Source organism: Candoia aspera, chromosome 3, assembly GCF_035149785.1.
Source record: "Candoia aspera isolate rCanAsp1 chromosome 3, rCanAsp1.hap2, whole genome shotgun sequence".
Taxonomy (NCBI): Eukaryota; Metazoa; Chordata; class Lepidosauria; order Squamata; family Boidae; genus Candoia; species Candoia aspera.
In genome coordinates this window covers 49,016,074-49,040,813 of record NC_086155.1, presented here as the reverse complement: position 1 = coordinate 49,040,813, position 24,740 = coordinate 49,016,074, and the positions used below count along the sequence as shown (strand labels likewise).

Sequence of the window (24,740 nt, the reverse complement as noted above, 5' to 3'; positions counted from 1 at the left end):
ATCCCACCTTTCATTCATGGTAGCATACTTAGTGCTCCTTTCTCCCAATTTTCCACACGACTCTGTGAGATAGATTGGCTACAAGGGAATTTTTGGAGTCTAGAAGAGAAAAAGGTGGTTTTCAGAACATGGCAGAGTAAGAGCAGATGGACATTTTAGCCTTATCTCTTAACTGAAGCATCAGTCCATCTATTAGCATATCTGTGAGAAAGAGGATCAGACAGCTCACAGATACCCTGCCTTAATGTACAAGTAGTCCTCACTTAACAACCCTAATTAGGACCAAACTTTCTGTCACTAAGCAATGCAGTCATTAGGTGAAATATCACATGACCACACCACTTAGCAACAGCAGTTTCTGTAGTCCTGGTTGCTACTAACATTGTCAGGCCAGGACCTCACACTTCTGCTCTGCCTTCCTCGCCTCCCCTTCAACTCCCCCCACCCACTTATCTCCCCCCATCTCTGCCCTTTTGACTGCCGTTGCATTCTGCCACATCTGTGCTTTGCCACCTCTGCCACCCTGTGCTCTGCTGCCCCCTGCTGACCTTCACCAACTTCTTCCTTCCACTGCTGACAAGGTGCGCCCAGGCTAGCCTTTCACAGAGCAGCTGCTGGCTGCACAAGGCTTTCTTCCCAAGGCCGCATGCAGGGTGCAGAGTGGAGTGCAGGGTGGTGGGGCTGGCCAAAAGGGCAGAGTCGGGGGGCAAATAGGCAGGTAAGGAGAGTTGAAGCGCACCCCACAGTTACAAATGCAGCCAGGCTGCCAAGTGCCCAAATTTTGATCGTGTGACCGTGGGGTTGCTGCAGCGGCTATAAGGACCGGGTGTAAGTACCATTCATTCAGCATCGTTGTAACTTCTAACAGTCACTGAATGAATGGTTGTTAAGCGAGGACTACCTGTACTCACTAATAAATGCGGGCTGGAGTATACTTACAGTATCTAATTTTCAAAATTCTGTAACTTGACCCATTTTCTTGGCATTAAGCCTATTAATGAGACTCTTTGCAAATCTTGCTTTCTTGGTCATGTACTATTATTACTGTTACTTTGGGCTTGACACGTGACACCCAGTGAATTTCAGTGGCTGAGAGTGAATTTGCACCTGGTTTTCCTCTTACCAGTCCAACACCTTAACTACTACACCAGTGGCCTGCCCATATCCCATACCCTTGAGTGAAAAGAAAATCTACATGAATGCAAAAGGACTACACTGTTCCAGAGGTGGGATGTTTGGCAGTTTTACCATGCTGATATCACCCATTTTTTCAGGTGGAATACCTCTTGAAGAAGATCTGTACAGCTATGAGCATTGAACTTAATAGTGGGGAATTAGATGACTATCTTTCCCAAGAGACCCAGCAACAGAACGGTTTGACAGTTTGGCAATTTCTCGATTTGGTAAATTCAGGCAGATTACTACGTGGAATTGAGCATGAGGCCATTAGCATGGCCATTGAAGAGGTTTACCAGGAGATCATCGGAGATGTGCTCAAACAGGTAAAGAATTATCTCTTAATTAGAAGTACTGGGGGAAAAAATGGCTCAAATTGGTAGATCAAGAATGAACTGTGGCACTACCAAGTTAAGAATAAGGCTGCTGAGGGTACAGAATCAATGATGACTACTTTACCTCCTGTATCAGGAGATACTATGACCTTCATGTCCCATGTGCTTCTGTTAAGTATCTGGCTAGGTTTATTTGTTGGTTTGTTGGTTTATTAAATTTTGCCACCACCCATCTCCCCGTGAAGCGGGGGCTCTAGGCAGTTTACAACAGAAATAAAAGCATTAAAATACCTTAAATAAATAAAAATACAAATATAATATTGAAGATAAATATAGTGTAAAATCCAGATGATGATACTAGTTGGAATATCATGTGTATCTAAAGGGGCCATTTTAGGGCGCTAACCATCTCCAGGGGTGATTACTCCCCCTCCTGCCCCAAGCGAGGTGGCAGAACCAGGTTTTTAGTTGTTTTTGGAAGGCCACAAGAGATGGAGTCTGCCTTATCTCTGGGACAAGGATGTTCCAGAGGGCGGGAGCTACTGCAGAGAAGGCCCACTTCCTGGACCCCGCCAGATGGAATTCTCTTACAGACAGGGTCCGTAACATGCCCTCTCTGCATGATCGGGTGGGATGGGTTGATGCAATGAGGATGAGATGGTCCCTCAGGTACCCTGGCCCCATGCCATGAAGGGCTTTAAAGGTAATAATCAACACCTTGAATTGCACCCAGAAGCAGACTGGTACCCAATGCAGCTCGCAAAACAATGGTGTAATATGTGCCGATCTAGGGGCACCAAAAATTGCCTGCGCGGCTGCATTTTGGACCAGCTGTAGCTTCCGGATACTCTTCAAGGATAACCCCATGTAGAGTGCATTGCAGTAGTCTATTATGAAAAAGGATCTGGTGATAGCCCCTTTCTCTTTAACAAAAATTCTCATTGTCTTGTCACAGAGAGCATCTGTTTGGCATTCTAGTTATCCATTGAATAACAATATCAATGGGATTAATTGGATGGAAAATATTATCTAATTTATGATACTAGTAATGAGAGAAGATGAATATTGGCAAGTAAGAGAAAAGTGAAACACCCAATTGGTTTAGAGAGCGGTGAATCTGCTTTGATATCTGCAGTCTCCTACATCTCATCTGCAGAAAAAACAAGGAAGAGAAGGCAAGAGCTGGTGGTGGAGCTGGCCCCAAGAGAGCTCCTCACCATCTCTTTGTGACCATTATTGCACCAGAAAGCATTCTGCCAGTTCAGTTAGCCATATACACTTGCCCCATTTTGCCAGCAGTTAAATGGCATGGTACACCACCCTTATCTGTTCCTGTTTGGCTCAAATCAGGAAATAAAGTTTGTTCACAGCTGGGTTCTGCTTTGCATTTGTTCCTGCTCCTGTCTTCAAAAATGCTTACCTTGTGCATGTAACTGAACCCTAAGACCACCCCCAGTGGGATGAGACATCTTGAAATGAAAGAGCGTGGGTTTTGAGTTTTAATCTGAGGATTCTAATTTGGGGATGATTGAGATCACTTATCTACCACCTTGCTGCCACCATCAGGAGAGTAACGAGATGCCAAGCTGAACCCTGGCCCCTTGAATTGACCTCCCTGGGGGAGGGGGGCAAATGGGAACTGCATATTCTGTCTCTAACAAGATTTTTGACTTATCCCATAGAAGATACCTCCTTTGGGAGGTGGGGGAAGCTGAAAAGACCCTCTCTTTCATTCAAATGGTGGCACATTTCTAAGAGACCCAGCATTTCATCCAGGTCATAGGTTGTTATGGCCACTCACCCATTCCCCCTCCCCTTTGTATAGATACTCCTCATTTGTCCTTTATTTGCTACTAAGCCCATAGGTCAGGATTTTGAAGGATTCTGCCTTATAGGCAATATGTTGGCTACCTGCTGTGCCCCCTAGGTTCTAAGGCTTGCTACTTTCTGGCTGGGTATTCTAGTTGTGCTCTGAGTTACTTGCATGTATTCATCTCACCCTCCGTTCTCTCGCTCCTGCGGAACTTGTTATTGGAGATAGTTGTCTGCTATACTGTTGCTCTTCTTTGTTAAATGCTTGGTTAAAAGGAGTGATTTTTATTCTCATGGGTCATTTTGGGATGGGGGAGAACTGACCTGACAGTCTGGATGGTGGGAGAAGAGGTGGGAAGTTTCTCAGTGCTATCTCTGGCAGTTTGTCTACTTCCCTCTATCCCATCTTGGGAAAAGAAGGGGTGATGTTAGCAGGGATGGGCAAAGCAGAAGATGTGTAGAGAGGGGTAGATTGGTGACTGCTGGAAAGGTGGCCAAAAAAGGAGACAGGCAGCCAGTGGTTAATACATTTTGATGTGGATCGGTGTTTCTAGTCAGACTTCACTCCTGGCATAAATGTGAATATCAGCTGTCTGGACAATCCCTTATTCTGGACTTGACTTATATGGCGGAAGGCTCACCAACATGACTCAACATGATCAGTCTCTGTATTGCAAACAAGAATGAAGTCATATACACAGAAAAATTGTCCTCTGCAGTACACAGAAACCAAAGCCCTCACATAGGACAGTGCCCCAGGACTCCAATTCTAAGCTTCTCCTCTTGTCTTTCCAATGGTTACTTGGCCATTCCCTTGATGGCCTTATCAGGCGTCTGATTAGTGATGACGTGGTTCTCTCTAGCCTCATCAGCTTTATTCCTCATACTTCCAGTAATGCCCCTTTCTTTTTTCTCTCTTTTTCCTTTTCACATCCTCTGCTGTGTGCCTATGTAGTGGTGAAGAAACTGTTGATATTATGATGCCTCCCTCTATTGTTCTGGTGCAAGGGCTTCTTGGATTCAAATTACCTTTGATATATACAGTATTATAAATTTGGAAATCCCAAAATGGTTAACATGGTTAGACACTGCCAGATTCACCAATAAGAAAAGTTGACTGGTTGGTGTCTAATTGGATCATTTATGTTGTATAAACAGGGTCATTAGGTGTGCTAAATCGATACCCTCACTTTTCCTTTCTGGAATCACCACAAGCTTACAATGCGATGTTATGTAGAATACATCAATAAGGAAATAGAACACTCTGTACAAAGAGGAAGGAAAACGAGTCAGCATTCCTGATAGCCACAAATCAGGGCAAACCAAGGTAGAGGAGAATCAGTACAGTATGTGGCACATACAGAAGCAACAAAGACTGCAGCCCAAAATCTTATGCAAGTTGGTGGTACTTCCTTTTTCTCCACTTTGATTTAGCACTTCAGAACTACTTTAAGGTATTGATTACCTAGATAGTGGGGATCTAGATTGTCACATCAGTATTTATAGAATATACATGTAAAGCAGTTAACACAACAGTATATTGTCATGTTGAGAATATTGATTCACCCTATAATACGTTTGCTGTTCTATTCCAACATGTGCTGAAATATCTTAAGTAGTGAAATAGGCTGATCTTACATGTACAGAAAAATAAAGTGGAGGAATGGACTGAAACAGTTCGGACTACAGGTGGTAGATCCCACATCCGAATGGTCCCCTATGTAAAACTGAGAAAAACATCTAGGAAACTAATCGTGGGGGGTGGTTCTGCCTTTCAGCCAACTGTGCTGATTTTTTTATTTAAGTATAATTTTTAACAGAGAGGAATATTCCAGTGTGGGACCAGCTCAATTCTTTGCAATCCAATTTGCCACTGAAGGACTTTGCTTCTCAATGGAATAGGGCAAGCCCTACTTAGGAAGCCGTGCATTGCCATGTGATGCATTGTATGTATGTATGTATGTATGTATTTTTCAAATTTCTATTACTGTCCCATCTCTCCCAAAAGGGGGACTCTGGGCGGTTTACAATAAAATCAAAATTAAAAGCATATAAATTACAATATGACAGACCAATAAATAAAGATAAAATAGATATACAATCCAAGAGGTGAAGATCTTATTTGTTGGGGAGAGATCTATGGTACTAGCCACCCCCGAGCAGAACTGGTGCCCCTCCCACCCCAAGTGAGGCGGGAGAACCAGGTTTTCAAGTTCTTCCAGAAATCTGGGAGAGAAGGGGCCAGTCTCAACTCCAGGGGAAGAGAGCGGGCGCCACTGCAGAGAAGGCCTGCCTCCTGGGCCCTGCCAGGTGGAATTCTCTTACCAGCAGGGTTCGTAGCATGCCCTCTCTGCATGACCGGGTGGGGCGGGTCAATGTTAAGAGCATGAGGCGGTCCCTCAGGTAACCTGGTCCCATGCCATGTATGACGCTTTAAACGTCATAACCAACACCTTGAATTGGACCTGGAAGCAAACTGGCACCCAATGCAGCTCGTGCAGCAGTGGTGTCACATGTGTCGATCTTCGGGCACCAATAACTGCTCGCGCAGCTGCATTCTGGACCAGCTGAAGCTTCCGGATACTCTTCAAGGGTAGCCCCATGTAGAGCGCATTGCAACTGTATCCATACAGTTGCTTGGTAATGTGTCAAACTGCATAGTTCCTAGCCAGCCAGTACTGTGGATATGCCCTGAATGTGGCTTGGCCTCTTTTGTGACATAACTTTTTGTTAAGTGGTCTCTTGCAAAGAGCTTTTGTACAAATCATTGTTTACAGGGTGCCTGCTTTTCCTCCTCATTACCACTACAGGGCTATCTGTGGAAGAAAGGCCACCTAAGAAGGAACTGGTCTGAGCGATGGTTTACCCTGAAGCCCAGTGATCTCTCTTATTATGAGAGTGAAGAACGTAAAGAAAAGAAAGGGAGCATTTATTTGGACAGAAATTCGTGCGTGGAGGTAATTGGACATACTTTATTTCAAAAAGAGCACATTGGCATTGCGTAGCCTTTTATAAAATGGTCACAAGTATAGTATGTTGCTTTATTAAGAGGTTATAATATACAGTATGTAAGCCTGATCCAGTAAATAATTCTTTTCTGAGGGGTGGTGCTTTCTTTTCCAATCCTAAGGCAGGTTTGAGAATGCTATCCTCTCCAGGTATTCTCAGACTTTTGAAGACAATACTGTATGTAAAAGCCAGAATGTGGATTTCCACTAGTCCTACATTTCTAACAAGTATAAGACTTGTATTTTCAAGAGCTTTTTAATAAAAAAGAGAAAACATTTTGTTCCCTAAGCAACACAAACATTCTCCCCACAACAGCTTTCTTCCACCCCACTCCAAACAGCAACTGCCTTTACTGAAAGGCAAAAATAAGTAGTGACTCCCTTTTCCCATCAGCAGAGGTAGCAATAGTGACCGAAGCCCAAAATCTCATGTAAGTTGGTGGTATTTCTTTTTCTTCACTTTGGTTTAGCTCTTCAGAACTTCTTTAAGGTGATCTAGCTTTTCTGTTACATCAACATTTACAGAGTATGTAAATGTATACCAGTTTAAAAAACTGTTTATTATCATACTGAGAATATTGATTCAACCTGTAACGAGCTTACTTCACCATTAGCAAAAAAGCAACAGAAAAGAGGCAATACGCATGTTTCCTCCAAAGAAGGGACAGGAAATCAGTGCATTCTTGGTTACTGAAGATGAAGCCAACAGGAAACATGGGGTGAGATCTGACAGAACAGGAATGATATAAGCAGATCCAGCAAAGCCTGCTGTGGTGGCCCAGGACCCAGAAGAGAGACAGGCCTCCATAGCCGTCACTTGGTCCACACTGAACATGGACATTTCAGACAGAAGATCATCTTTATCCTTTCATTCCACAGACCACACCCCAACTTTCTTTCAGATGGGAAATAGGAAAAAAACTACTAAAGTTCCTGGCTTACTGACACAGATACACCTCCAATAGATAAGGCAGAGGAGGCAAGAACCAAGGAAAACACCTCTCAGATTAATTCCACTATGTCTCAGGAGGGCAGGTGACTGCAGAAGTTTTGATGCACCTGGAGCAGGAAGTATGCTCTAGAATTCACAAAATCAAGGGACAGGTTTCTGCCATCCCCTGCCTCTTAAAATAAAGAGAAGCAGGACAAGATGACATGGACAACAGCAAGTTGAGCACTTCTCCTGATTCCAGAATTATTGTCAGCCCTTCAAGGTAGACCAGGCTAGGAAACCAAAGTTATGAATGCTAATGCTACTTTTATTATAAGGTAACAGAATCTTGCAAGTCTGAATGTGCCTCTCCCCTCCCTCCCCTTATCTTCAAGAGAACTAGAGAGGACCAAGCCTGGGACACTTTTTCAAACTACGTTTCTGCCTCGGACTCAAATTTCTTTTATCTGACCATTGTCTTCGTTGCAGCTCTTCCTCCTTCTCAAGGTTATTCCTACAGCCTATTACAATTATAGAGCACAGGATAATTTCTGTGGTGGCACCATGACTGGAAGGAATATTAATATTCCTAGTGATGCTAACATACCCAAAAGTGCACAAGCTGAAAATGCTCAAGGCATAGATGATTCTAATCAAACAAATCATAACACTTAATAAAACAATTGCCCTTTAAAGCCCTGGCTATAGAAATATTTCTTTACAGATTTCCTAAATTTAGAAAGAAGAGTCTAAATAGAACTCCCAAGGAGATGCATTCTAGAAAACTCCTATGCTGAATAGATGGTCATTTAAATTTCTGAACGGTTGGCAAATGTTAATGTCTACATGGTCCATATTGTGCTCAGGGATTGTTGTGAGCTGCCCAGGGTCTATGAGCAGTGTATAAATTATGTGAGATACATAAATAATAAATATTTCTCCTTGAGTATCATATGAATCTCAATCTTGCCCTATTAGCAGTCTCCAGCCTAGTTATTGCATTTTATGCCACTTATAATTTTAAGATGTGACTAAGACATGGATAACACAGTTTCCCTAGAAGTTGTTTCCATACAGGAAGAAAAAGATGTGTTTTATTACAAAAACAAAGAAAGGAAAAGAGCGCTTCCAAAAAAAATGCACAGTTCTGTTCAAAGATGGCAGAAATTTAATAATTTCAAAACGTAACTAAAAAAATTAGAGGAAGATTGTAATACAATTTGTAGATTTGAATTCTGGTCATCAGACTGAGTAACAGATGCCATAATAAGTTCATTAACCTTGAGGTGCCACAAGGATCTTAATTGTTTTGCTATAAATGTCAGCCCCATCAGGTAGACCAGACCAGGAAATCAACTCCACATGAAAGCTAAAACTACTTTTATTGAGATTGGCTATAAAAAAAGAAGCTTGCAAGTCTGATTGTGTTGCACTTCCTCCCCCTTCATAAACTCCAGTACATTAGGGAGGCTTCTGCCTGAGCCACTTCCAAATGTTACCTCTTTGCTCTGGAGTTAAAAAAAAAGTTTCAGCTCCTTTTGCCTAGGTTCTTGCACATTTCTGTCGAAGTCACCTTCCTTACTGTCCATAATAATGACCAATTTGGCTATCCCTCTGGAAATTGTTAATGTTCCTTGGTATCAAGGAACTACCAAGGAGAAAGCCACATGCCCACCAACACTGGCAGGGCAAGCTATTATATATAAACAGGGAGCAAGCCCCACACAAGCACTGCTGATGTGACCTAGTTGGGTAATGAAATGTCTGCAAGCAAACAACAAAGCTCAGGGAGGACTCCACATAAATAACAGTATCACTTCAACCATTGGGAGATTAATATAGTTATGTACTGTAAATGTGCTTACAGTTGCCCCAGTGAGGTGAAAGAAGCTTTCTGCATGCCCAGTCTGCAAAATTCTGATAGGAATGTGGTTGTTCCCAACTTGGGAGATGCCCTGGGAAAGGGGGCCATCTTCATCTAGGTTGGAAGCAACAGATTTTGTGCTTATTAATAATGAAGTCTCCACTGTTGCAAGTGAGATTGTAGCTAAGATTTAAATTTCTCTTCTGATACAAAGATTTTGCCCGACAAAGATGGGAAACGATGCATGTTCTGTGTGAAAACACCTTCGCGGACTTATGAAATGAGTGCCTCAGATACCAGGCAAAGACAGGAGTGGACACTGGGTGAGTATTCTCATGATGCTTTGCACTGTTGCTGTCATGAGTAAGGATGGCAAGCAGGGGGCTCCCATCCAGACTGTTAAGCGCATGCGTAGCACTGAGGAATTAGGTAGCCATTCAAAGAGACACAGATCGGGACCGCCTTAACCTTTGGGGTTTATATGACTGGGTTTTTCCCACGCTTCTTCAGTTTGTTAGGATTCCTGTTATGTACAAGCAATAAAACATTAGAGACCAGTTCCTTGTCTCAGCGTGTTTCCTGGCAGTTAGGATAGTTGCATCAAGTTTCTCTTCTGAGATGATCTGAGATGAAGAAGTTGAGCTGCTTAGTAGCAAGCCTGTCGTTTTTTAGGTAGACTTCCTTCATGGACCATCTTCTTGTAGAGTATGACTGAACTAAGTCAGATTGCTAGCAGTTTTACCACAGGTTAAAAGCATCTGTGCTTCAAGATTCAATGTCGGTGTTGGAACTAGTTTGGAATTTGAATGCAGATTTTAACAATGTTCCTTATGAAGATCCTATTACTGATTAGATGTGAAGGAATTATTATTATTTTTATTTATTAGATTTTTTTTTTAATTGCCTCCAAAAAGACTCTGGGCAGTTTAAAATATTTAAAATGCACAACTTAAAACACATGACCACACGGACAAAACAACATCAACATTCAGAAAATATTAGACAGGGGGCCTACAAATACCCTAACCTAAGGCCAGGGAACAGAGCCAGATCTTAAGGAACTTCTGGAACACTTGGAGAGTAGAAGCCATACGTATCTGCAGGGAGATGCTTTTCCAGAGGGGAGGGATGCAACACAGAAGGTATGCTTCCTTGGTCCTGCAAGATGGCAAAGTTTAACTGAGGAGACCTGGAGTGCACCCACTGTGCCTGAACAGGGGCAGAAACAACTGAAGAGAGGCAGTCTCTCATATATCAGAAAAAGATGTATGATCCAGTAAAACAAATCTAAATCTAACCAGTATGTGATGTCATTCTCTGCTTGCACACCACTAAGGTTTTATGGTTCATGCCCTCCATCTAACATCTATCTCAGAAGCTTTAGGTTTGTTTCAAATGTATAATGCCAGTGAGGAAAGCAGTGCTCCCAAACATCTAAATAATGTACATGCTAAAATACTGTACATTTTATTCATGTGGTGTATTTTTACATTAAATTACATTAAAATATATCCAGGAGCAATGTACAACATTTCAAAAATGCAGTATACTGTATAATAATAACTAAAATACATTATTAGATTTTTTTTAAAAAAATAATAGCCAATAAAAAGAAATATTTCCCCAACAAGTTTGAAGTAATGGTTTTGCCTTGACGTGATGTCAAATAAAGTTTCCTTGGGAAGGCTGTTCTGCAGTAGAATTGCCAAACTGAAAAAAACTTCTTTATATTATGTTTATAGTAATTGTATTTAAAAATAATTGCAGTAAAAACTAATACAACTAAAAAAAATAAAAAATAGAAGGTGCAGAAAAGAAAAAAATAGAAAGAAAAATATAAAAGAAAAAAATAAGAATATAGTAAAGAAAAAGAAAAAAAATATATAAAGAAAGTACTTCCCCCTTCATCACAACAAGTATAAACAATTTCTTCTCTTAAAATACAACAAATGATCTCTTCTTCCCGTATCCCATCTCTTACCTATAAACAAATCCTCATAGCCTCGTCATTTCACTCCTGATGCCAGTAAAAATCCATTTAGGGTTACCAGAGATAACAACATACCTATTTTAACCTTGATGAGATAACCAACTTTATATTCCTTCCTTTTATTTTAACAATCTTGATCTTTAGTTCCTTCAAATAATGTCCTAGAACTTGATTTCTTTTCATTTTTTATTTCTTCCTTCTCACAAAATTCTTCAAAGGTTTAACAAGCCTCTTTTGTAAATCCAATATAGGAAAATTATCCAGGTCACTCTCTTGATTTGTTATTTGTATATCCATTTTAATGATTAAGACATCAGTCAGTTTCTTTTGTATGTCCAGTGTAACGTCTTTTTCCATGTCATTCTTGTAGCCTGCCATTTTTAAATCCATTTTCAAATCAGTCTCGGTCTTGTCAGGTAAAACTTGTTCCTCTTCCATAACATCTTTTAAACACAGTCTATCTATAGAGGCAGACACTCTTAAAATTAACTTTTGGGTCCATTGTTCAAAAATACCTTCAATATATCCAATGTTAAAATATTTTTCTTCATTCTGTATTTGTAAGTTGAATTTAAGTATTCTTCTCCTTTAATTGTAATATATAGTTCCTTCTAGTTCCCTCTAGTGTCCAATTTTTAAAGTCTTGTCTCATTTTTTAAAAAAATTCAAAACAAAAGCATTTTCCCACGGGAAGCATTCTTATAATTAACTCCAAGATCTTATTTCAAATTTATCTGGACCCTTAGACCACTTGTAACTTTCTAAAATCAAAGGTTTAATCACCCTTTTGCTGTTTATTCCCCCCCCAAAAAAATTTAAGTCCTTAAACTTGTATTTAAAATTTATTTCACTAAGGATTGAAGGAAACTCAGCCAGTGTTTTCAGACTTGTTGATCCAAAGGTTCCTAATAGCAGAAAAGCAATTAACAAGCAATTTCTAAAAGTGATTAGAAAAGGAAGTATGCGAACCCAGTGTCCATGAAGGAACCGACTGGTTTGAGCAAGATGGCTGTTCCCTCATCTCAGAGCTCTAAACCCACCTGAGACTGCTGTCTTGCAGTCTGCTCGTGAGGAGCAACTGTCTGGAGCACTTGTGGGTTGATCTCAAGTCCTTTTCCAGAGAGGAATTATGAACAGCTGGTCTACTCACTGGATCTTCATTTTGCCACAGTCATTGGCTTCGCTGTTCATGGAGTTCATCATTTCTTCCCTGGAAGTCTGAAAAAACCTTCTCATTGCCACTCATCTCAACTTCGAAAAAGATGTCACATGGAAAAGGATCTCAGCAGATTCTAAAGGACTGAGTAGATTGATGTGGCTAGAGTAAGGCTATTCATTCCAAACCTGAAAATTTTTCAGCTGCACTACATTGTACATCTTTTCCCAGTGCACCACGTACGTTTCGTACATACAAGTATCTTCTTTTACATTTCTGCTTGGCAAACATACCTGACTAATAGATTTTGATAGATGTGAGTAGCTTTATTTTAGAGTAGCTAATTGTGAACACAGATCATTTTTTTGTTTCCCCACAAAAAGAGTGAGTTGTGCAAACTTGTCTATTCACAGCTGCCACGTTTGCAGCTCTGGAATCTGTTTTGGCAGATTGCAGCATATCAATATAAAAGAAATCTGTGGTAGATATATTTTATATCCTAAGGGAAAAGATGCTCCTTAAGGTCTATGACCAAGGGAGCAAAAGGTTCGAGCCTTACTCATACTTCTGTTCCCTTGGCAGCCATCCAGATGGCAATTCGTCTCCAAGCCGAAGGTAAGAAGTCTCTCCACAAGGACTTAAAGCAGAAGAGAAGGGAGCAGCGGGAGCAGCGAGAACGAAAGAAAGCTGCCAAGGAGGAGGAAATGCAACGCCTGAAGCAGCTGCAGGAAGAAAAGGAGCGCAAGCTGCAGGAATTGGAGCTGCTCAAAGAGGCTCAGAAGCAAGCAGAGCTTTTGCTCCATGAAGAAGAGCAGCGGCGCCAGCAGCAACATGAGGAGATGCAGAAGATGTTGGAAATTCAGCTTCAGGAAGCAGAACAGGTGTGCACACTCAAATCAGACTCTGAGAGATCCATAGCTTGCTAAAGATATTATATCAATCAACGTGACAGAAATGTTTTGAATGTCATGCCATTTTTGAGTGGCTTGCTCAGTGCCTTAGCCTCTTCTCATGTGAAACAAGTTCTTGGGGACATTTAGCGTAAACTTTCTGGTTGAGTTAGAATACATCTATTTGAAATGCAAAAAGGAATGGAAGTCTGCCTTACTTAACTTGTTAAAGTTGAACATTATAATCTCATTGCCTAATAACTCTAAGTATGGATTTCTTACATCCCCAGACAGGCTAAAGGCAGATAAACAGAACAAGAGGCTACAAGAGAGAGAGGGGAAGTAAAGGACAAATACGTTGTATAAGCACACAGAATGTGGTGAAGGAGGATTATATCCTCAGTTAGTTTCTTATGTACGCCTAAGGAAGCAGACTAAATATTTATGGTTTATACTATACAGGTTGTAATTTTCCTTTTTTATTCATGCATCCTAATGACAAGGTGAACTGGTAAACTGCTTGCCTTCATGGATAAGTTCACTATAAATATGGACCTGCCATGAGCTTTCCACTTCCTGTTGTCTGTGACATACTCTTTGACATTTCTAATGCAGAGAAAGCTCTAAAAGGAGTCGTGATACATCAGGTATTACTCTGTCTCTGTGTGAAATGAACAGTAGCAGAAAAGAATGTTAAAATGTATGGTGGATTCTAAACAATCATCCATCCAATTTAGGATAAACAGTGACTTTTATTAGCCAAAAAGGCTAATGCAAAGGTTTCTGTATAGTTGGAGATAGGAGGCTTTCAGGCTATAAAGGTAAATGCCTGCATGGCCTAGTGGTCAAAATGTGGGACTAGGAAGTCACTTGCTCTCAGATCTTATCAGTTGCTGTTTCTAATGTTTGGTTTTAACACTTAACTGGTTTTCTATGGCGTTGTTGTTCTTACAATTGTTGTTCTAAAACAGTTCCTGGAGAAGGTCTAACTGCGTAGTCGCTAAGAGTCAACACGGACTTGATGGCACATAATACTTTTTTAAAAATCAAAATGTTGCATATAAATTATAGTAAATAACATTCCAATACGTTTTGCCCCAAATGATATATTTGGAGCTATGTACTGTTTAATTTTTTGTACATACAGTCAGGACCAGAAATATTGGAACAAGGATAACTGTATTGGCATTTGGCCTCTGTACACCACCACATTGAAGTTGAAAGGAAACACACCCAGATGGGAGTGAAGGCAGGACTTTCAGCTGTAATTCAAGGGGGTTGACAAAAGTGGGGCACTAACCATTTAGGAAGTACAGCCAGTGGCATACACACACACTCATCGTTGGTGGCTCATAAGTAATGGAACAAATGGCTGACAAGCAGCTGCATGGCCAGATGTGGCCTGTTTCCTGGGTACCCCATGACCAATCAAGCAGATAAGAGGCGTGGAGGTGTTTCTGAGTGTTACATTTGCATTTGGTAGCTGTTCAGTGGAACTCTCAACATGAGGTCCAAAGAGGTGTCCATGCGAGTGAAGGAGGCCATCATTTGGCTGAGAAAGCAAAGTAAACCCATCAGAGAGATAGCAAAAACATTGGGAGTGGCCAATACAACGGTTTTGGAACATCCTGAAAAAGAAGGAATTAACTGGCAAGCTCAGCAACAGCAAAAGGCCTGGAAGACCATGGAAGACAACTAAAGAATTCTGGAAGACCATGGAAGACCACAGAATTCTGCTCATTGTGAAGAGGAATCCTTTCACAACATCTAGCCAGGTCAAGAACACTCTTGAGGAGGTAGGCATGTCATTGTCAACATCTACAGTCAAGAGACTGCTTTATGAATGTAAATACAGAGGCTTCACAACAAGGTGCAAACCACTGGTAATGCTCAAGAACAGAAAGGCCAGATTAGACTTTGCCAGCAAACACCTAAAAAAGCCTTCCCAGTTCTGGAATAAGATTCTTTGGACTGATGAAACCAAGATTAACTTGCACCAGAATGATGGGAAGAGAAAGGTATGGAGAAGGAAAGGAACAGCTCATGATCCAAAGCATACCACATCATCTGTCAGGCACGGTGGAGGCAGTGTTATGGTATGGGCATGTATGGCTGCCAATGGAACCGGGTCACTGGTGTTTCTTGATGACCTGACTGCTGATAAAAGCAGCAGGGTGAATTCTGAAGTGTATAGGGCTATACTTTCAGCTCAGATTCAGCCAAATGCTGCCAAACTGATAGGACACCACTTCATATTGCAGATGGATAATGACCCAAAACACACAGCAAAAGCTACCCAAGAGTTTCTCAAGGCAAAGAAGTGCGATGTTCTTCAATGGCCAAGTCAGTCACCTGAGCTCAACCCAATAGAGCATGCTTTTCACTTACTGAAGACAAGACTGAAGGCAGAAAGACCCACAAACAAGCAGCAGTTGAAGGCAGCTACAGTAAAGGCCTGGCAAAGCATCTTGAGGGAGGAAACCTAGCATCTGGTCATTTCCATGGGTTCCAGACTTCAGGCAGTCATTGACTGCACAGGATTTTCATCCAGGTATTAAAGGTGATCTTTATGTTTGCAATGATGTTGGTTTGTTCCATTACTTATGAGCCACCAACGATGGGGGTGTGTGTATGCCACTGGCTGTACTTCCTAAATGGTTAGTGCCCCACTTTTGTCAACCCCCTTGAATTACAGCTGAAAGTCCTGCCTTCGCTCCCATCTGGGTGTATTTCCTTTCAACTTCAATGTGGTGGTGTACAGAGGCCAAATGCCAAAACAGTTATCCTTGTTCCAGTATTTCTGGTCCTGACTGTATCCTGATTAGTGACTCATATCTGCCTTCCCCAGACGTGACGGACTCATCATCAGGCCTGCAACTAGGGTCTGTGTCACCCGGGGCAAACATGGATTCCGTGCCCATTTTGGTGCCCCCCCCCAGCACTAATCTTGGTGCCCTCGCAGCACTCATGTTGGCGCCCCCCCAGCACACCGCCCAGGGCACATGCCCCGCTTGCCCTCCCCCGCAGTAGCGGCCCTGCTCGTCATCTCCTCCCACAAAGACCGTTGTAAGCTAATAACCTGAAATGTGGCAGGTTAATGGGTGTGTGTGGGCCATATATGGGAAGTAATAAAATTGTTGGTATCTAGATCAAACCAGAGACTTTGCCATTTACCAGCTACTGCTTTATGGTACTTTACCATTACTCCACTACTGCTGAGGACTAGGCTGCCTTTAAGTAACTGCCCCCTGCTGTTAGCAGGGATACATTCCAGCGGCTCACTGTGTTTACTTTACCCACCTGCAGGCTCGTGCCTCCATGCAAGCAGAGATGGTTCTGAAGGAGGCAGAGGCAGAACGCCAGCGCAAGCGCATCGCAGAGCTGGAAGACATGCAGCAACGACTCCAAGACGCCCTGCAGCAGGAGATTAAAGCTCGTCAAGACGAAGAGGCCCTGAGATATGAACAGGCCAGGTAGGATTGCTGAACGCCTAGATTTGCTTTGCTGAATAGTTCTAGCAGCACCGGTATTTTGTAACTTCTGGGAGGACCTGGGCTAATTATGGCAATGTAGAGGCTTAAGGTGAGGATGGCATTGGATGGTTAGAGCAATAAGAGAGACAAATGAGTTTGATGACATAATTCTGAATATTTATGTATTGGTTCTATTTTTACAACATTCCTACTCTGAAATATCTCAAAGGCAGTATACACTAAGCACAATTAAAGTGAAGAAAAAACATTAAAATATAAGCAAATAAAATGATAATAAATAAAAACATTAGGTATAAAATATATCTAACAAAAAAGTAGGAAAAGGAGAATGAACTACTTCCACAGGAAAGGCCTGATTGAAGAGGTGGGTCTTCAGGAGTGCTAAAGCACTTCATAGTACAGTCGGCATCTCCCAAATGCCAGTGGGTAAGCATGCGTACCCCTGCAGAGACGCTGCTCCATTTCCTACACAGTGTCATGGATTGCTAGTGAATGATAGGACTAACCCAAGCTTTAGACAATAAATCACTCATAGAGCGAGGAGGAATTTGAATTCAATCCTGTATAATTTTGTTAGATTGCTGGCAGAGGAGGAGGAAAAACTGAAGCAGTTGATGAAATTGAAGGAAGAACAAGAAGAATATATTATCAAAGCCCAGCATGAAAAGCTGGCTCTCAAGCAAGAGATGAAAAGCAAGAGCAAGTTTCTGGAAGAAACCAAACTGCAGTTGGAAGAAGTCAGATTTAATAGGGAGAGGATGGACCAAGATGTCATGGTAAGTAATGGAGCTGTATCTCTTCTTTTCTCTCCTGTAGAGTTTTTACTAATGCCAAGGGTTTTTATCCTGATCCAGGCAGGCCTTCCCTGTCGCATTCTGAATTGCTGCAGCTAGTATTTCCCTTTTAAAAACTGACATTCTCTTTAAGATCATGACTTTGCTCCATATTGGAAAAAAATGAGGTTACTGGTATCAAAACACCTTTAGATTTACACTAGGACCAAATGTTGCTCTTATTTAGGATTGCTGGTTTTATTATGGTGTTAAAAGGGCCAAAAGGCCCACTTGAAGCAAAATTACTTCCTCTTCCTATATAAATACATTTTTATTTTTAAAATATTTTATTTTTTGTTTTATTTTTATTTTTAGGCATTCATTTACTGTCAGATTAATTTATGCAATCCAAGCTAAAGAGTCCTACTGGCAGAGAGCAAATACACTATAGAAAATATGATCTCAGATGCATGCCTCCACTGTAATTGAATGCCCAGATGGAAAGGTTTTAAGAACCAAACTTTGTAAATAGTTGTTGTATTGATGCGGTTTGTCAATTCTGAATGATCCAATTTGATTCATATGTTAAAAGATCTGCAATTTGAATAGTATTGTTGTGGAGGTTTGAATTGATTTCAGTAAGATTGATAGATTCATTAAATTGATTTAGTGAAACCATTGGAACCCGTTTTTACAAACATATTGAATGCCGTTGTTTTTCTGCTGTAAGGTCCAAGTGAAATGGCTGTTGGCCAGCCATACTTAAGGGAATCCACTGCTTTCTTGGTACTTTCATCTCTGTGTTAAGTCTACAGATTTTTTCACTTGTTTACTTAACTAAATATGTTCAAATACAGCTGGGGGGGGTGTTGGGCTAAACTGGGAAGTCAGAACTTTCCAGAAAAAGTTACTGTCAAACTACCTCCTATTATGCCAAGAAAACTGCATGGATGTGTCCATGTATGTCATCAGGAATTGAGCTCAAATTGAAGGTGACTTTACTTTAACATAACTGTGTGAGTTGGCAGTGTGATGCCACTAGATGGCATGCACTAACAACCTCTAATTCTGTTTTAAAAATAATAATAAATTGCTAAGATCTCAGGAAACCAAAATCTAAAAAGCTTTCCATCTTCTTAGATGGATTGTGGCCATTTAATTTTTAAAATTAAAAATAATTATTTAAAATTCATTTTTAATTCTGATTTTATATTTAGGGCTTATAATGCATGAAACTGGATAGTTGTGCCCACCACTTGAAAGACTGCATTATTCCACTCAAGAATAGTTTCAGATTTCTTTGCATTTTTAATAGCGTCTGCTGCATAGAGTAAAATAATTGTAGCTAAGCATACTTATAGATAAACATAGTTGCAAATTGAGGCAGTTCAGATTTTCCTTAAGGATGCTCCAGAATGGGTAACCTGATCTAGTGTCAGCCCTTCAAGACAGACCAGATCAGGAAACATGTTCCACAGGATGATCAGAACTATATGTTATTGAGGTGGGCTATAATAACAGAATCTTGCAGTCTGTTGTGCTTCTGCACCCCTCCCTCTTATACCCCAGCGAATCAGGGAGGAGTCTTCTTAAGTCTTTTCTTAATACTATCAGCCTTCCCAGGACTTAAGGAATGCTTCCATCCTCTTTGTTTACATAATGGTTTTGAGTATTGGCTTCAAGGCTGTCTCCCTGGATCTCTACATTTAGGGTTTTTTTGTTGTTCTTGCTATAGAACTTACTTATTATTTACTTACTTATTTTGTAATGAAATAATCTTTAAACTAAAAAAAAACTTTTTAAAAAATACAAACTAAGAAGGAAAATAAAAAAAATTATTATGTATAACTTGCTTAGTGAGATGGATGGTGTATAAATTTGATGATGAGGATGGTGATGATGATATAGATATAGATATAGTCATATTTATACTTATCAATAGTCACTGGTGTACCAATGAATTCACTACTATAATATAAACAGTACAGTATATTATTGTAAGCTATCACAGAATCTCTACCATAACAACACATATTGCTGCATCCTTTGTTTGGTAGAAAATATTGCCTTTTCCAAAACTGGAAATCTCACATTTCCGACAACCATTCCTTGACATCTGGAATAATATCACTTTTCCCTGGACTTAAGGAATGCTTCCATCGTCTTTGTTTTCATAAAGGTTTCTGAATATTTGCTTCAAGCTGTCTCCCTGGCTATCTGCATCTAGTTACCACATCTCATCTGATCTACTTGGTGTCACTGTGTGAATAGAAAAACTCGCCAGCTTGATTGCCCTTTATTAATAAGTTTTGAAATTCATCTTTAAATAGTCTCCATCTCCCCTCTCTTATCTCCAGCTCAGAGCACAACACAGCCCTACTTGTAATTTCCCTGATTTTGATTTTATTACAATTTGAGCCACTGATGATGAGCTTTAAAATCCTATATGGCTTGGGCCCTGACTATCTTCAAAACTGCTTGCTCTAAATAGAATTTACCTGCCCAAATTGTGCCTGTAGAGCAGTGTTTCTCAACCTTGGCAGCTTGAAGATGTATGGACTTCAACTCCCAGAATTCCCCAGCCAGCATGGAATCTGAGGAATCCCCACTCCTCATGAGGTTTGACCAAAGGGGTCTCAGAGGTGAGCCCTCTCTGCAGAAACTCCAAACCTATGGGATGTCCCCCACTAGATATAAGAAACAAGCTCTCACTTCTAGCGTTCAGAAAGCTTTTAAAAACACAATTGTTTAAAAATGCATTTGGCAACTGAGGCAAGAATAGGTAGAGGTTCCAAGAATGGGTTGGAATGAATCCTGTTTGATGATAGAAACATCATGTTTTTATGACTGTAATAATTGTTGATTGTTTTTTTATTTTTGATATACTGATCATATTAATACCTTTGATTATTGTATTGTTACCTATTGTATGTTGTTTGTAAGCTACTTCAGAGTCTGGTGATTCAAGAGGCATAAAAGTTTTTGTAATAAATAAATAGTCCTTGGCTCCAACCTTGCCCTGCCGCTCCCCTAATCTTCCCAGCACCCTCCTTTTTCTACTTCCCCCTAGCAACCAGTGTCCTTGGATTTTTCCCACTCTCCCCCTCCCTTTGAAATGCTTCTCCTCAAAATATGCATGTTTCAGGGTTGTGCCTGGACTACGCGGATCTAGTCATGGACCATCCAAAACTAGCTGTTTAGTGTATGGAATGTTTTGCACATCTCTACTTAACTATTTTTGTTAATAAAATATTTCAAAGATAAAAAAGAAATGCGAGAAAGAAAAACAGAACTCTTTAGAGAAGTTGTCATGACCACATAAATATCCAGCTGCCCTCAGGACAGTTCTTCTCCCTGTGCCTTAATGGTGTATTTTCTATCTATAAACTGCAAAACAGAGTTCTGCTTCTTTTTCCCTTCTTAATAGATATTCTGTATTTAAAAAAAAAAAAAAGGGAAGAAAACAGTAGGAGAACATAGGAGATTACAACTAGCTGACAACTGTTTGCATCCCATGAAATTCCATTGTACAATTCTTTATAATACCTTTTCTGAAAACAGCCTGAGAATTGTATCACAGAGTCTGCGATGTTCTTCCAAGGAGTTGGTCTTCTTTGATTTAATGCTGGCACTCTTATACCACTTGCCCCAAGAAATTGCTACAATTTCAGTTGTATCAGTCCTTTTCCTTTTAACTAGATCTGGTTAAAGAAAGTGGTCTTAGCTGATTAACTATGTCTTGCTTCATACAACATTCTAGGCCATTATTTTAAGTATGGCTTCTTGTATAAAGCACCACGACCTTGTTCACACATTATAATGATCCATAAACTATGGTTTGCCAATTACAGTAGGTAGGTTAACAGATTATGCTGAACCAAATCCAAACATTGTTAACAGTCTAAACAGCTGATGATGCACGTGCCTTTCCACCTGCATTTTTCAGTAGAAGAGAATATATGTAACTCAGGGTTGAACTGTGGGGTACCTGATGCTCTCTGAGCTTGGTTGTTTCCTTGCAGACATTTCATTACCTGACTAGGTAACATCATCGGTGCTCATGAGTGTGGGGTTTTGCCAGATTCCTCCGATCAAAAGGTTCACAGAACCTCTTATTGGAGCATCTTCCATCACTTCCTTATCAATGGGGTAGACTCTCTGTCGCCGGATGGGAGGGGGTGTTGAGTTGGAGTGTGAATTGCATTATTATGGCTACAGATTTATGACAGTTCACATCAAGGCCAGTCAGTAGAGATACACCAGCAAGACCACCTGGATGGGAAGGGCGGTGACATACTTTCATGGGAAAGGAAGGCAATCAAGGGAATGTAGTTTTAAATGTATGTTTTAGCGGGAATTCTCCATTCGCAGCTTGACCTCTGTCCTAGTCATTTCGCTTCATTAAACAGTTAAAGGATCCTGGTCTCCTGACTGTCATTGTGTGAATGCTTGAATGGTCTAGTACTGACAGGTTTGCTCCCTGTTTGTATACAGTAGCTTGCCCTGCCAGTGTTGGTGGGGGTGTGGTTTTCTCCTTGGTAGTTCCTTGATAGGGTAATGTTTTCTGCTTGATTGTTTGTCACCCTGGTAGTCCTTGATTAGGGTATTGTTTTCTTCTTGATTGTATTTTTGCTGCTTGCATTTTTGCTGCTCAATATAATACAAGTCTTTGTGTGATGACTGCATTCACTTGATTCAGGATTTATAATTCATCAAGTATTTACCACTTGAATACCTGGAAACATTACACGGGTTTTAAACAGGTATCACCCAGATCTATTCTTGTCCTCTTCCATTGCAGATAGCCCAGCAGAAGCTCCAGCAAGCCAGCACCAATGTAAAGCACTGGAATATTCAGATGAATCGACTGATGCACCCCATTGCCCCAGGAGGTATTACTGCAGATGTATTCAGCTATGAAGCAAATATGCAACTGTAGCCAGTTACCTTGTTTCAGACTTTCTAGTTAAGCGCATACAAATTTATAATTATCTGGCTGCCAAGGAATAACCTTGTACTTTTTGAATAGACATTGTGTTTCTGTTTGATCTTCCTCAAGCATTTATGACCACAATTGTTTTAAAGATTGTTTGTCCTCTATTACAATTATGATGTCCAGGTTGAAGTCCAGCAATCTGGAATATTCCATTTGTTTGTGTATGGGCTTTGCTATTATTTCCTACCATTGCTAGGTTCTGCTTCAAAAGAGGCAGTTCATAATTTGTAAAACACATGCATTCTGTGCATTTGTACATATGCATCAATTACAGCTATTTCAGTGCGGTGACAGTGATGGGCATATGCCTAGTAATGCTTTGATCTTTAACTTTTTAAAATAAAAATAAATTTGGCCATGTGCTTTTCTTTTCTGGTTTCTAGAAAAGCGTACTGTGGTGAGCCGAGGATTCCCTGGTTTTAATCCTGCAGTCCTGTCCAAGAGAGAGTCATCTGTCAAATTGAAGCAAAATCTGGAAAAAAAGAAATCTAATGCTGTGAAGAGTGAGAGCGAGGAAAATGTAAATGGAGAGACAGAGAAGCAAATGCCGATGCCAGAAAAGGATAATCCAAGCTCAGAACCCTCTGATTAGCCTCAGAAGAAAAACAAACCCACTTAATTGAAATTTAGTGACCAGAAAATAAGCATCATGGCAGCTTAATGACCATTGTAGTCTATAAATACTGAACATATGTAAAGATTGTATAGAGAAGAATTGTGATGATCTCTTCTGTTAAGCCACACAGCATCCTGGCAGTTTGATTTGTGTGCTAGAGTTGCCCCTGAAGTTTTATACATATACATATAAATATTGCTACCTGATCGAAACTGCAGAAGTATGATTTAAGTATGGGGTTACAGTTCTCCCCATGGCACACTCTTATTTGGTCTCAGCAGATGAAGAAGAGTTCTGGTCACGCTGTATCATACTATGGTATTAAAATTTCTAACAGTTGGTCGTGGTAACCCCTGCTGTAATATGCCAAGAATTCTGTCATTCTCTCTAAAAAAAATTAATTGTAAAATATACTGTCTGAACAATTGAAATGTGTTATAAAAATTGAGTCCTTTTCTTTTTGGCTGTATTATTAGTTAATTGTGTCATTCAACTAACCTTGTATTAGTCAGCAAATGAAAGGAAATAACCAGAGTTTATGTAACGATTTCTGAAAATGTTACGTTCCTAATGTTTCTGAGACAAATCAGTATCTAATAGAAAAGATTACAAAGATAGAAATGTTATATTTGGTTTCATTACCCTGCTGGTGTATGCATTATGTAATATACACTTTCAAGCTGAAATCTGAGTTGAAATTCCAAAGTAAAAAAAATCCTCAACAGGTGGCTGTCCAGCCTGTGAAGGGGAGGCCACCATTTTCCTTGATAATTGGCTCCAACTCTTTTAAGTTTCCTTAGATAGTATTGAGAAAAATGAATTTTAAGAGCCGACTAAGAATTATTTTGAAAGAGAGCAGGCAATGGAAGAGCCAGCCCGTACTACTTCAGGGACTGTGGGCATTGTTACTATGATTAGGTGACAAGGGAATGGATAGCTTCCTTAGGAAAATGTCTTATTAAAAAAAATAGCTACAATCTCCAAATGGACAACCTCAGAGTGGACTTTATTCTCAAGTCAGGAGAAGAACACTCCCAAAAAAGGCAGAGATAGTGAAGGAGAAACAATACCTATAATGGTAAAATTCTAGCCCTATGCATGTTTTTTAAATTTCAGATCCTTCCTATTTAATTAAATCACAACAATCTTGAAACTAAAATAGAATAAATACAGTCTTGTTCCATTGTTATATGATGTACTGCAAGAGACAGATTCAGAGAGTATGTTAAAAAAAAACAGGTGAGAGGCCATTGTTGCCTATAGCAATGTACACTCCTTTGTTTTGTTTCCTTATTGCCATTATCAAGCAAGGTTTTGAAGCATTAGGAAAATAATTGCAAAACATTTTGAATCAGGATGGATACTGTTATATCCTATGAGTAGTGATGACCTGATGTTCAGCTTTCAGCTCTGAAAAACAATTTCCATTTCCTGCAGAAGTAATTCTTCTCTGAAATTGTCACATAGGTGGCAGCGGCTAGCTGTCTTTAGCTGATTTTACAAAGGTTAAGCAGAGTCTGACCTGGTTAGGACTTTGATAGGAGATCACCAAGAAATTCAAGAGTTGTAGATGAGACTGGAAAGTTGAAAAAACACCCCAATAAGAAGAAAATGAAGAAAAGGGAAGTACCTAATAAAAGTAGGTTTAGCACCTACAGCAGATAAAATGGTAAATACTTTCTAATTTGTACAAAGATAA

At 40.2% G+C, this 24,740-nt stretch overlaps 1 protein-coding gene across 2 annotated transcripts in view; it reads left to right on the top strand.

Annotated features, from left to right (window-relative positions):
- The window catches only part of DEF6 (DEF6 guanine nucleotide exchange factor), a 64,982-nt gene extending 41,320 nt beyond the window's left edge, over nt 1-23,662 (top strand). For both annotated transcript variants that reach the window (XM_063297602.1, XM_063297601.1), the window contains 8 exons: nt 1,275-1,502; nt 6,134-6,280; nt 9,341-9,449; nt 12,855-13,153; nt 16,469-16,635; nt 17,234-17,432; nt 22,231-22,321; nt 22,809-23,662. In XM_063297602.1, the coding sequence (XP_063153672.1) occupies nt 1,275-1,502; nt 6,134-6,280; nt 9,341-9,449; nt 12,855-13,153; nt 16,469-16,635; nt 17,234-17,432; nt 22,231-22,321; nt 22,809-23,017 (1,449 nt within the window). In that variant the 3' untranslated portion in view covers nt 23,018-23,662. The remainder of the gene's footprint in view (nt 1-1,274; nt 1,503-6,133; nt 6,281-9,340; nt 9,450-12,854; nt 13,154-16,468; nt 16,636-17,233; nt 17,433-22,230; nt 22,322-22,808) is intronic.
- Nucleotides 23,663-24,740: the final 1,078 nt, after the last annotated feature.